The 14552-nt window shown below is 37.0% G+C and overlaps 1 protein-coding gene across 12 annotated transcripts in view; it reads left to right on the forward strand.

The window, feature by feature from the left end:
* ANKHD1 (ankyrin repeat and KH domain containing 1) overlaps positions 1–14552 on the forward strand; it is a 133522-nt gene that overhangs the window by 39094 nt on the left and 79876 nt on the right. For all 12 annotated transcript variants that reach the window (XM_075541656.1, XM_075541659.1, XM_075541655.1 and 9 more), the window contains exons 4-7: positions 1423–1570; positions 2274–2421; positions 9336–9569; positions 12899–12993. In XM_075541656.1, the coding sequence (XP_075397771.1) occupies positions 1423–1570; positions 2274–2421; positions 9336–9569; positions 12899–12993 (625 nt within the window). The remainder of the gene's footprint in view (positions 1–1422; positions 1571–2273; positions 2422–9335; positions 9570–12898; positions 12994–14552) is intronic.

Here is a 14552-nt window from a genome sequence, read left to right on the forward strand (position 1 = left end):
CTTGGTCCTGAAGGTATCATCCACCCTGGATTCCCTGTACCTCCAACCCTCATATGTACCAGTGTACAGCCTCTGTCCTATCCAGCCCTGCAAGGTAGAATTCGGATCATGGTAGTTGGGGGGATAAACATTTTCTTGAGTGAATTTTTTTGGGAAGTAGTTGACTTTGGTTATATATATTAGCATCTTATAAATTTACCTACACAGATATATTTTAAGTTCAAATATAAAATATATATTAAGTAGATAGCTATGGTTAAGGTGCTCTGGTGGTACTGTGGGTTAGGCATTGGGCTGTTGAGCACATGGTCAGCAGCTCAGACCTCCCCGTTCTGTGGGAGAAAGATGAGGCTGTCTGCTCCTTTAAAGATTGACAGTCTCAGAAACGCTGTGCGGAGAAACTCTGAGTCAGAGTCAACTCAGTGGCAGTGGGTACATACAGATAAACCCAAACCAAACTCATCGGCATCAAGGCAATTTTGACTTATAGCTGTCCTAGCAGACAGGATAGAACTGCTCCTGTGAGTTTCCGAGACTGTAACTCTTTACCAGAGTAGAAAGCCTTGTATTTCTCCCAGACAAGCAGTTAGTGGTTTTGAACTGCTGACCTTGCAGTTAGCAGCCAAGTGCATAATTAACTCATTTAACTTATCTTTATTGGGCATTATTAAGGAGTATACTACACTAAAACTGAAAAATTCAAACTGATAAATTTTGGTTTCCCTTTCCAAGAAGTTAACTTATTCCAAGGGTAGTAAACGCTGAACGGACTGCTTGTTTTAAATGAGGTAGATCGCTAATGCAGTAATAATTGAGCTGCTTGCTACTCATTTATGGTCTGTACACTTGCAAGTTGTTAGAAATGAAGATTGTCAAAAAAAAAAAAAAGAAATGAAGATTCTCAGGTCCTGTTTCAGACTATTGAATCAATATCTGCATTTTTCAAAAACCCCAGGTGATTGGCATGTATATTAAAGTTTGAGATTCACTAATTTATTAATCAATCTGCAATAAAATTATTTACTTAAAATTTAATTTTAATACTGAAGTTGAAAATCTAAGTCCTATAACAGCTTGTAAGGAGGTACTTATAAATTTGAGATCTCGGGCATTTGAAAACCCAAAGCAAAACAAAAACCCAAACTCATCATGATTTTAAAAACTTGTATTTAAAATTTAAGTTAATATCACGACACATTAGAACATTCTGAAAGTTAATAATGATTGACATACTTTGCTTGAATAATTAGAATTGCAAACAAGATGCTCAGCAACAAGATATTCATACAATTTCCTTTTTATTTGCTTAATATGTCGACCTTTTTCTACGTATGAATTAACTTCTTATATTAGATATGATTTGTTATCCTCGGGCCCTAACTCTTTCTGTGGAAGTTAACTGGTGAATGGTTTTACTTGCAGTCGCAGTTTGGCAGAAGCGTGTTCCGATGGGGATGTGAATGCAGTCCGGAAGTTGCTAGATGAAGGCCAGAGTGTAAATGAGCACACAGAGGAAGGAGAAAGTCTGCTGTGCTTGGCTTGTTCAGCAGGATATTATGAGTTAGCACAAGTACGTACAACTCGTCAGAGACGAAACTGTAGAAGAGCTTTGATGTTTTACCTAGTTTTACACCTTTTAAAAAGTTAGAAGAAGCAGTCCAGGGCCATTTCCCTCTTGTGTTTTTGGCATTGAGAGACAGAGGAACAATAAACTTTGTTGCCTGCACCTGCAGCTGATCATGGTGGGTTTTTCCTGCCACTTGAGACTTAAAAAGCTCATTCTAATGAATCTGGAACAGATAGAACCAGATAGTAATCATGTTTTAAACTTGTCTTCAGAAATAATTCATAAACTATAATAGAGAGTAGTTTATTTTCATTGTATCCGAATTCTCACAGTTCTTTTTTCACTTCTTCTAGAGGAATATTGGGAACTAGTCATACTTTTACCAGTTAGTGTCTCTCTTGGCAATATAGTTCCACTGCTCACTTGCAGAGCAGTCTTAAATAACACGCATTCTTTGACAAGACTGGTTGCATTATATAACAGGATAACTAATGTGGTTGCCTACTTTTCTTAAATATTCATCTATTTGTTATTAGAAGATACCGTGAGTGTCTAACCTGGCATTTTGCCCAGTGAATACTGGCCAATTTCCCCAGTGATTTTTCTTCATGTTCATTCTACAAGAATGTCTTTTTGATTCAGCATATTTTCTAGAAATAGTACTAATAATGAAGAGTAACATTCATTTTCTGTGTGTGTTTTAAAGGTACTGCTTGCTATGCATGCGAATGTTGAAGACCGAGGGAATAAAGGAGACATCACTCCCCTGATGGCAGCTTCCAGTGGGGGCTATTTAGATATAGTGAAACTGTTGCTCCTTCATGATGCCGATGTCAACTCCCAGTCTGCAACAGGTATATAGAGAGTGATGCTAACTGAAAGCGGTCCACTTGATACAATTACTCATAATTTCATAGAGAAAAAATTGATTCCTAGGACAAGCTAGTTGTTAGCTTACAGAAAAACTATAACCCCTTGCATAGAATCTCTGATTAAATATAGATTCATTTGTTACCCTCAAAAGTCTGTTTTAAAAATACAGCTTAGAGTCTATTTGGTCAAAAGTTACAATTTTTTTGCTCAAGACAATCTCCCTACTCCCCCCCCCCCCACACACACGATATGTGATTATTAAAATAAAAAACTCAGTTGCCATTACATCTCTTTCAACTCATGGGAATAACCTTATGTGTACCAGAATAAAACTGTGGTCCAACAGGTTTGCAATGGGTTTTTCAGACATAGCTCACTAGACCTTTCTTCCAGGACACATCTGGGCAGACTCCAACCTTCAACCTTTTGGTTAGCAGTCCTGCATGTTAACTGGTGGCATGACTCAGGATGCATATGGAGGGAAAATTATGAACTGTATCTCCAAATTCTTTTGCCACTTAAACATAACTCTTTTGACTTTGAATTTTAGATTAACCTTCGAGTATGTATCCTTTACAAAAAAGAATATCTTTTAAGACTTTTCGGTCAAGTGTACTGAATAAATTTACTCTCAAGATATTCTTGTGGGGAAAAAAAGATATTCTTGTGGCTGCACTCTTTGTTTATAGTAATATTTGTACTGAATGTTTAGTTTTTCCAGAACTTAGAGGAAAGAGGAACTTGGTCTCCTGTGGAGTTATAAGTATAGTTTGGTAGTTTCCATAAATCGTGGAGCAGCTCTATGGTTTAAAAATGTTTTCAATAATGAAAGGATGGTAGTACTAAATAAATATAAAATTTAGTTTAATTAGCTTTTAAAATGAAGTCATCTCCCTAGAAAGGATTGTAGTCAGTTTTGCTGACCACTTTGCACAGTGTTTGAGAGATTAGAACAGTTGAATTCTAAACAAGTTGGGATATGAAACTAGTTTTCTTGCTGAATCTTTAAAACAATCCTCTTTAGTCTCCTACTGTTGAGTGGATAAACCTTCTATCCACATCCTTTAAAAAAGAAAATGAAGATGAATGGATAAGCAAAGTGAAGCATATACATACAGTGAATATTAGTCACAAAGAGAAATGAAGTCTTAATAAATGCTACATCCTGGATGAACCTTGAAAACTTTACGTTGAGTGAAATAAGTCTATCACAAAAGGACCAACGCTGTATAGTCACTTATATGAAATACTTAGAATCGGCATCAAAGTTACCAGGGGTAACCTAGAGGCAGGGAAGAGGGGAAGCCGTCATTCAGGAAATAGTGAGTTTCTGTTTATTGTAATGCAAAGTGTGGCCATGGATATACCATGTGGAAAAAAAAGTTCAATTGGCAGATTGAGTGTTATCTATGTGTTTACAACACTAAAGATAATATAATTAAAAAGAGCAGGAAGGCAACAAGTGGCAAATCAAGTGCGAATGACCTTTTAAAGAGGTTTCCCCTTGACAAAATTGTGGTGGGAGTCCATGTGCACATATCTTGTCGAGTCAAATCATAAATGCAGGTAAAGTTGGGTCAGTAGGAAAAGATAGGCAAAAGAGATTGATTTGCGACATAACCTGTGTCAATACCCCCTCATTAACATAGCAAAGAAAACCCATTTCCAACTGGGATTATAACTACAGGTCTAGGGGTTAGGATTTACAATACTCTGTGGAAGACAGACATAACTCATTGTATGACAATCCATCCTTTAGTCTCCCACAATTCATGTTCTTCCCACATAAAAAACACATTTACCCCATAACATCCCAAACGTCTTAAATCAGCCGCCAAACCCCAAATACCTTCTGCATCATCTAAATCAAATAGGGATGAGACTTTAGCAACATTCTTCATTGATGAACCTGTAAAATCTGGACTATGAGTCATCTGTTTCCAAAGAGCACTGATGGAACAGGCACAACATAGACATTTCCATTACAAATGGGAGAAATTGGAGAGAAAGAAGAGCTAAGGCACCAAGTAATTCCCAAACCCAGCAGAACAAATTATTTTAGCTCTGTAGCCTTGAAAACAGTCCTCTGCTCTCTGAGACCCTCTGGGCAATGAGGCTACCCTCCAGGCTTTGGATGTTGACCATATCCTCTGGATCCTGGAGCCCTTGCTCGGGCAGCCCCCACGCTAGACCTGTTAGGAAAACACCAGTATGGCCTTGGTGTGGGGTGGCCTTATTCTACTCTGAGTGGTGACCAACACCCGTGGTTCTGTTCTCTTGTAGCTTGGGCATGGCAACTCTTCCCCCTCTGCTTTGGGTGGTGATGGCATTCTCTTGGCCTTTGAGCTTGGCACTTTCATACTCCAGAACTGCACTGGTGAGCTCTGACTGAAAGCTAGGAGGCCACGGTCCCCCCCTTTGAAACCCAGACAGCCCTACTTTCTGTGTTCCTCTAACAATCCTGAACTATTCGAAGGATGGTCCATTATCTTCCCTTGACGGCCAACAGATGAAGCACCTTTGGCCTGTTTCTTTTTGTTCAGTCCCTGTCCCCTTTGGTGTAAGCCAGTGGTTCTCAACCTGTGAGTCACGGCCCCTTTGGGGGTCGAACGACCCTTTCACAGAGATCGACCAATTCATAATAACAAAATTAATTATGAAGTAGCAAGGAAAGTAATTTTCAGGGGGGAGGGGCACCACAACATGAGGAACTGTATTAAAGGGTCACGGCAATAGGAAGGTTGAGAACCGCTGGTCCAAGCTAATAACAGTTTCTCCTGTAGTAGTCGGTTAGATCCTTCAGTCACAGACAGAACTCTGGTCCTTGGTGAGAATTCTAGGACATGTGTTCTTAGCAGAATTTTCCGAATTTTTAAGATCTACTTTAGTTTTCCACAGTTTATTTTTAAATTCATCTCTTTCCTATTCCATTTTAGTGTAAGTGGCAAGAAAAAACAACATATGCCCCTTTAAGTCTTTGCTTAGAAATCTCAGTATCCAAATTCACCCACAAGTTTTACCTTTTGAACACAATCCAGACAAGTTCTTGGCCACTTCAGAAAAAGTATCTGCTTTCTCAGTCCGATGTTTGTCATTTTCTTTTAAAAACCTCACCAGAAGTACATTTAATGTCATGTCTCTAGCAACACTCTGTTGCCCTATGTAGTCTCTATTATGATAGTAGCTTTTTAAATGGTTCTCCTCACTTCTTGAGCCCTCACCAGAATTGCCTTTAATGTCCATTAATCTACCAAGTCTCTTGAAGACTTTTGCTATCAGTCACTTTGAAAAAACCCTTCCAGCCTCTACTCACTACCCAACTCCAAAGCCACTTCCATATTGTAAGTACTGTTAGAGTAGCACCCGTCCTCTATCAGTACCCATACTCCGCCTTAGTTATCTAGTACTGCTATAACAGAAATACCACAAGTGGGAGACTTTCTTTTTCTTTTAAAAAAATCTCTTATTTTAGGTTTACTTTTTTCCCAATCATTTTTATTTGGGGCTCTTACAGCTCTTATCACAATCCATTGTGTTAAACACATTTGTACACATGTTGCCATCATTTTCAAAACATTTTCTTTTGACTTGAGCCCTTGATAATTTATAATTTTTTTGTTCATGTCATATACTGACTGCTGTCTCCCTTCACCTACTTTTCTGTTGTCCGTCCCCCTGGGAGGGGGTTATATGTAGATCATTGTGATTGATTCTCCCCTTCTCCCCGCACCTTCCCCTTCCCTTCCTGGTATCTCTACTCTCATCATTGGTCCTGAGGGGTTTAACTGTCTTGGATTCACTGTTTCGAGCTCTTATCTGTACCAGTGTACATGCTCTTGTCTAGCCAGATCTGTAAGGTAAAATTGAAATCATGATAGTGCGGGGAGGGGGTGGAGAGGGAGAGCATTAAAGAACTAGAGGAAAGTTGTATGTTTCATCGGTGTTGTACTGCACCCTTACTGGCTTATCTCTTCCTTGTGACCCTTTAGTAGGGCATGTCCAGTTGTCTATAAATGGGCTTAGGGTCTGCTCTGAAGTTCCCCCTCATTCACATTCATAGGATTTTTTGTTCTGGGTTTTTTGATTCCTGATACCTGATCCCATTGACACCTCATAGTCACACAGGCTGGTGTACTTCTTCCATGTGGGCTTTGTTGCTTCTCAGCTAGATGGCTGCTTGTTTATCTTCAAGCCTTTACGACACCAGGCGCTTTCTTCACCACATTTGCTTATGCACCCATTTTGTCTTCATCAATTGTGTTGGTGAAGTGAGCGTCACAGAATGCTGAGTTATTATAACAAAGTGTTCTTGCGTTGAGGGATTGCTTGAGTAGAGGCCCAATGTCCGTCTGCTCCCTTAATACGTAACATAAACTTATGTACATAGATCTATTTTCTTACCTTTATATATAAATGTATTTACACATGTATTCCTGTATTTAGACCTCTATAAACGTTCTTTGCCACCTAGTTCTCCTATTTCCTTTTACTTTCTTCTTGTCCCAGTATCATGTTCGACCTTCATTTGGGTTTCAGTAATTCCTCTCGGCTAGATTGCCCTTGATCAAACTCCAAGTGGCAGGCTTTACCGAATAATTTTTTCTTTCTTTCACAATTTAGAAGGCTGGAAGTCCAAATTCAGAGTCTTCACTCTAAGGGAAGACTTTATGTTGGCTCTAGAGGAAGGTTCTTGTTTCTTTTGAGCTTGTTCTATTGCTGGGCATTCTTCATGTGGCTCTACACTAATTCTGCCGCCTTGACACAACAAAAACAACCCATTCCAAAATGGGACTATAACCACAGGTGTAAAGGTTAGAATTACAACACATCTTTCTGAGGAACAACATTTCATCCATAACACCTGGAATGCCCTTCCTCACCTGTGGGAAGCCTACTCAGCATTTTCTGACCTGTTCCAAATACAGCTGCTTTCTTTAAAAACAAAAACAACAACCTCTTTCAATATAAAACTTAGATATCATAAAAATTGCCATTTTAAACTGTACAATTCAGTGATTTGTAGTATATTCAGAGTTGTGCAACCATCACCACTAATTTCAGAATATTTTTTTCATTCTAAAATGAAACTCTTTCCCATCTGCAGTGATTCCCCTCCTTTCTCCTTCCTCCTAGCCCATGCCAATGGCTAGTTTACATTCTGTTCCTATGTGTTTGATTATTTTGGATGCTTCACATAAATGGGATAATGTAGATGATATGTGTTTCACATAGCTTAGTGTTTTCTAAGTTCACCTATGTTGCAGCATATATTAGTATTTCATCCCTCTTTGTTATAGAATAATATCCTGTTACATGGATATACTACAATTTATCTATTCATGAGTTTGATGGACATTTGGGATGTCGACCCTTTTTGGGTCTCATGTATAGACTTATGTGGACATACGGTTCTAATTTTCTTGGTTGATTTTACCTAGGAGTGGAATTGCTGGGTTATATGGTAACTCAAATGTTTAACTTTTTGAGAAGCTGCCATATTGCCCCATCATTTTGTTTTATGTTCTCTCCATTAATGGATGAAATTTCCAGTTTCCTCATGTCCTTGTCAGCAGTGGTTATTGTCTCTTTTATGTCTTTCTTAGAGATTTTCTTTTCAACTCCAATGTTCATTTTGAAATTGGTTTATTTTTCCATTTAAAATAATTTATCTTTGCATGGTTGAATTATAAAAGCTATAACTGTATATGAGTCCCTTGTTAGGTATATGATCTGAAAATAATTTTTCTTTTGTCCTTTGTGTTTTCAGTGTCAAACCTAAGAATTTACTGCCGTATTAAAGGTCATGAAAATTTATTCCTGGCCTGGGGGGTGGGATGGGTATAAAAAAAAGAAGAAGAAAAAAATGTATTCCTGTATGTGTCCTTTTTTCCCTGAGCATTGAGTTCTTACATATGGATTATAAATTACTTTTAGTTTAATTCTCTGGCATTTGGATATCCACTTTTCCTAGCCCTAATTGTGTGTGTGTAAGGGGTGGGGAAATGTGCTTTTCCCCCATTGAACTGTCTTGACACCCTTATTGAAAATCAATAGACCATACATTTTCTGGACTGTCAGTTTTATTCCATTTATCTATTATGTATGTCTTGCTAGTACTGTACTGTTTTGGTTAATGCCGTTTTATAGTATATTCTGAAACCAACCTACCTCCTCTATTGTTTATTTACTTTCAAGATGGCTTTGGCTATTTGGGTCCCTGGAATTTCAATATGAATATTAGGGTCAGTTTGCCAGTTTCCACAATAAAAAGTAGATAGGTTTGATAAAGGATTATGTTGAATTCTTCTGATACATAATGTGACATGCCTTTCCATTTATATTTAGGTCTCCTTTAATTTCTTAAACAATATCTTGTAGTTTAAATTTTGCATCAATATTTGTTAAATAGCTGCCTAAGTATTAGATTCTTTATTTTTGAAACATCTTTAGTGAGGTAAAATTTACATACCATAAAGTACATGTGCTTTAAGTGTCTAATAACTTTTTGAAGTACATTTATAATTTGTACAACCCTCAACACAATTTTATTTAGGATATATCCATCACAAAAAGAATCTTTGTGCCTTTGCTGTCACCTCCACCTTTAGGAAGCCATCAATCTACTTACTGCTTCTATAGATTGTGCTGGTGTGGAACATTTTATGTTAATGGGATTATATACTATGTACTCTTTTATTTGGAGTTCTTTCTACTTCCCTTTATAAAAAATACCCTAAGAAAATGAAGACAATACGTTTAACCAGGAACAACAAAAGAACTTGAGATGATAGATGTAGTGGTTTGTGTAAGAAAGTTGAAAGGTTATTCTTAAAGTAATAGCATAACCATAATTATATGTATTTTGTCGTAATTATTTCTTTTCATTCTCTTTTAGGGAACACTGCACTAACTTATGCCTGTGCTGGAGGCTTTGTCGACATAGTGAAAGTGCTACTCAATGAGGGTGCAAACATAGAGGATCATAATGAAAATGGACATACCCCCTTAATGGAAGCAGCCAGTGCAGGTCATGTGGAAGTTGCCAGAGTCCTTCTGGATCACGGCGCAGGCATAAACACTCACTCTAACGAATTCAAAGAAAGTGCTCTTACACTCGCTTGCTACAAAGGTACTTATATATGTGTAGATAATGTTTTCATAATAATGATGAATAGTTTAATGAGTATTGAGTATTTGAGTTAATTTTATATTGCTTATATTTTCCCTATAAAAACTTATGGCTTTTAAGAGATTATATAAAATATTTTCTATATGAGTTCCATAATGTGTGCTTCTTTATCATTTGAATTCAGGTTTATTCAATCAACTGAATTTAGTTCAGCCTCCATACAGATTTAGGGGTGTCCATAGTTTAATACCACAAAACAAACACCAACCTGACTGCCATTGACTCATAGCAACCCCGTAGGAAAGAGTAGAACTGCCCCTGCGGGTTTCTGAGACTGTGACTATTTACGGGAGTAGAAAGCCATATCTTTCTCCTGAAGGGTGACTAGTGCTTTCAAACTACTGACCTTGTAATTAGACCCCATCATGTAATCCACTAAGACACTGGAACTTTAGGTTTTTTATGTTTTTCAATGTTTGTTTTAAGAAACTATACACTCAAATAATACATATTTGATACAGAAAAACACTAGTCCCCTCCGGGGGTAAGAACAATGGAAACCCTGGGAGAAGGGAGACAGTGGTCACTGTGAGATATGAAAATAATAATAATAAAACTTATAACCTATCAAGGGGTCATGAGGGTGGGCTGGAGGTAGGAAGAAAAAAGAGGAGCTGATACCAAGGGCTCAATAGAAAGTAACTGTCTAGAAAAGGATGATGGCAATATATATACAAATATGCCTGATACAATTGATGTATGGATTGTAGTAAGCATTGTAAGAGTCCTCAATAAAATGATCCAAAAAACCACTAGCACAAAGTAAATAAATTTTAAAGGACTTGTAATATTACCATCTAAAGGTTAAAAGCATGGTAAATAATATCTTAGTGATGTAATTCCAGTGTGTTTTTTAAGCACATTAATAAACATATGAGAATAGGATACTTAAAGAAATTCATGGAAAAATATTGTCAAAAGGTAATGGAATTTTTCTACAAATATTTGAAGCCCTTCTCATGTATATGTATGTAATTTTAAAAATTACATATTACTGTCACTGGAATGAACTCAACTATTTTCCTTTCTCTACTTTTACTTGTATTTATTTCGGGATATTTTCCACCTCAACAACTATTCTTGCAACATGATTTTGGCTAGTCATGATATCGTTGTTCTTAGCGATTGTTGAGTTGGCTTCTGACTCATGACAACCCCCTGCAAAAGAATACCCGTCCTACAATTTCCCTGTGATTGGTTGCAGATTGGACCACTGTGATCAATAAGTTGTCATTGGCAGGAGTTTGGTGGTCGATTGCCAAGTTCGTCTTTATAGTCCATTTTTTGGAAGTTCCACTGAAATTTCTTCAGCCTCATGTCGTTGGGTGGCGTGGATTCACAGTGACCCATGTGAAAGAGTGGATCTGCTCCATAGCATTTCCTTGGCTTTCATCTTTGTAGAACTGATTGCCAAGTTTTCGTGCAGAGACATTGGGCTCTTTTATATCTGGCTGAATAATCCACCAACTTTTGGTTGGCAGCTGAGTGCTTACCTGTTGACCCATAGTAGCTCCTTGCTCAGCATTATAGCCACGGGTAGTTCATCACTGACAGACATTGTTCATACCGACTGGGAATTAAATTCCAGTTTCCCACATGGAAGATGAAAATTCTAGCACTGCATCATTAGTACCTCTAAGCAGTTGCAATTGAATGTGTTTCAACTCTTGGTGACCCAATGCCTGTTAGAGCAGAACTGTACTCCATACGTTTTTTAATGACTGATCTTTGGGAGTAGATTGCACTTCTTTCTAACCAGGCACTTCTGGGTAGATGCAAACGGTCAATCTTGGACTTGACAACCAAGCATGTTAACCATTTGCACCACTTGGGGACTCCTGGTGGTGTTCCATTATTTCAGGTCATATCAGATTGGGCTACATTGGTCACAAAACCCAAGTTAATGATTGAAACAAGAAACTAGGTTTTTCTCTTTACATGAAAGAAGTCGAAGGGTAGGCAGTCCAGAACTAGTGTGGCAGTTCTGTTAGGATCAAGTTATTGGTTTATTGTTTTCCTGTGTCACCCTCTTAGAATTGAAGATGGCAGGTGGAGTTCCAGCTGTCCATATTCTAGGAGAGAGGAAGAGGGGAGGGCAAGATGGGGCGTGCCTTCTAATTTAGTACGCAATAGAAGCCTTCCTAAAAGTTCTCGCTTATAGCTAACTCCTACTTATTGACTATTCATAGCTGCAAGACAAGAGGGCCAGGGAAATATAATCATCTAGTTAGGCATTTGCCACATAGATAAAAATGGAGTTTTGTTATTATTAAGAAAGATAAAGAGAATATTAGGTAGCATTCTCTGCTGTGTGTATCAAAATAGATGCACCACAATTGCTTATTGTTGAACATTTGAGTTCCCAATTTTTCACCCTTATTAAGAAAACTGTGATAATATCTGTGGAGACATCTTTGTCTAATTTCTGATTATTTCCTTAGGATAAATTTCTGGAAATGGAATTACTAAATTAAAGGATATAGATACTTTTAAGACTTTTGATACAAGTTGCCAAATTGTCTTCTAGAAAAGTTGAAACAATTTACACTTTCACCAGCAATATTTTTATCCCATCCTACCCCTCACCAACACTGGGTATTATCTTTCTTTTTAATATACGCCATTTGGTAGTAAAACATAGGATGTCATTTTAATTTACATTTCCTCAACAGGAAGTCTAACTATCTTTCTCATCACTTTAAAATTCATTTGCATGTCTTTTTTGAATCTGTGTTTCACATTCTAAACCCATTTTCTATTTTGAGTGCTTTTTCCCCTTACTATTAAGACTTTTTACATATTAAATGTGTCAGAATTTTTTTATGTGGTATTTTCTATGAGTGCTCATTGGCATGGTGAGTTTATTGTTATTATTTTAAAACTACTCTTCTAAAAACATTATCCAAATTACTTTATTTGGCATATTATTTTATTTTAGAGTTTTGATATAATATATACTTTATATATATAAACTTAAATATTATTTCTTTACTTTAAATTATGTGCCTTGTAATAATTACATCTTTAAAACTTACATAAGACTGGGGAAAATAAAGACTGAGGAGAGTGTTTATTATTTTGGTTTGGCTTTTTTAAAGTTATTAATTTGATTTAAATGCAAAATAAGTATAATTTATTCATGCAACATAAGATGTCATAAATTTTTGTATAGTTTCTGAAAGAAAAAGATGTTCAATTTTAATAGTTAGCTATTAAATTAATAGTAGATGCTTTGGAAGTATAGTTGAAATTTTTTTTTTTTTTTGAAGGCCATTTGGATATGGTTCGCTTTCTGCTTGCTGCTGGTGCAGATCAAGAACACAAAACCGATGAGATGCACACTGCCTTAATGGAAGCTTGCATGGTAATTTCAAGCTACTCTCACTTGGTTTTTGGGACACAGGGTCATTTGTATTAAGCCTTTGGGATGTATTAGTCTTTAAATTATTTACTTAAAAACAGTGAATACTGAGTGTCTGTGCTTTGGGGAAGAAGAACAGTAATATGGAATACAAGTAATCTATTTGGCTTTGGAGTTATTAACATCTAATTTTGAAGATAAACAAATTTGCTGCCATCAAGTCATTGCCAACTCATAGCAACCCTATGGGACAGGATAGAACTGCTGCCCCTGTGTATTTCAGAAACTGTAATTGTTTGTAGGAGTAGAAAACTTGTCTTCTTCTCCCAAGTAGCATCTGGTGGTTTCAAACTGCTGACCTTATGGATTGGAGCTCAATGGGTTACGATTATGCCACCGGGGCCCCTTATAATTTTGAAGATAGTAGACTTACATTCTAATGTTTCTACAACCTTAAGTTAAAAGCAAATTGGCACTAAAAATACATTGATTAAAATACTCCATGGATAGCCTGTAAAGCATTTAATTATTTCTTTCCAGAATAGTCTAGAATTAAAATTTTGTAACATTTTATACTAGAGAGAGGAGAGAAAACCAAACCAAATCTATGCCTTTTGAGTGGATCCTGCCTCATAATGAGCCAATAGGATAGAGTAGTAGTGCCCCTTGGGCTTCCTAAGCAGAAATCCTTTTGGAAGTCGTCTGCCACACCTTTCTTCTGCTGAGTGACTGGTTTCAGTTCACTTCCTACTGCTTGACCGTGCCACTAGGACTCTTCATTGTTCTCCTCACTTAATGTTGTCAACCTAAAACCTTAAAGCTGGAAGCTTAGGTAAGACTCATTTTATAAATGAGGGAAGTGAGATAGAAGATGAATCTTTCTCCAAATTATACAGTGAAATAATAGCAGATCTAGGAGTCGTGAGGCCACCAGGAGCTTGTGTGAAATACATGATAAATCTCCCCTCTTTTACAGCAGCTCACTTCACCGTATCTAATCCTTTGTTGTTGTCAGTTTGATTCCATAGCTCTTAAAAAAAAAAGCAGATCTTTTGGGTTTTAAGATGACTTCACTGGATGCTTTTGGCTTAAGGTTTATCTCAGGGCATTAGTTTCAGGGGTTCACTCATCCTCTATGGCTCCATACATTTCAGAGTAAATCAGAAGTATGTTTTCAAACATCTACTTATTTATTTATTTTTAAGAATCTACTTTTTTTAAGTTGTTAGATGCTGGAGAAAATATCATACTTTTATATTGGTTATAACTTCCACATAGTCAACTGTCAAATCTTAAGGATAAGATTTCAAGTTACATCCACACACATCATGTTATAACATCCCAGAAAGCTTCCCTGTGTTCGTGTCCTCTCTCAGTTAACATCTTCCTCTTCTAGAGTAACCCAGCTTACTGTAGTAAACTTCCTGATAAGTTTTCTCACTGTCACCGTAGATTGGTTTTCCTGAGTTTTCAGTTCTTATAAATAGCATAATACAGTAAGCATTTTATGTCAGAGTTATTTACAGTAATTCACTCTTACTTGTATGAGAACCATCAGCATG

The sequence above is a fragment of the Tenrec ecaudatus genome, chromosome 2 (genome assembly GCF_050624435.1).
Source record: "Tenrec ecaudatus isolate mTenEca1 chromosome 2, mTenEca1.hap1, whole genome shotgun sequence".
NCBI classification, from domain to species: domain Eukaryota; kingdom Metazoa; phylum Chordata; class Mammalia; order Afrosoricida; family Tenrecidae; genus Tenrec; species Tenrec ecaudatus.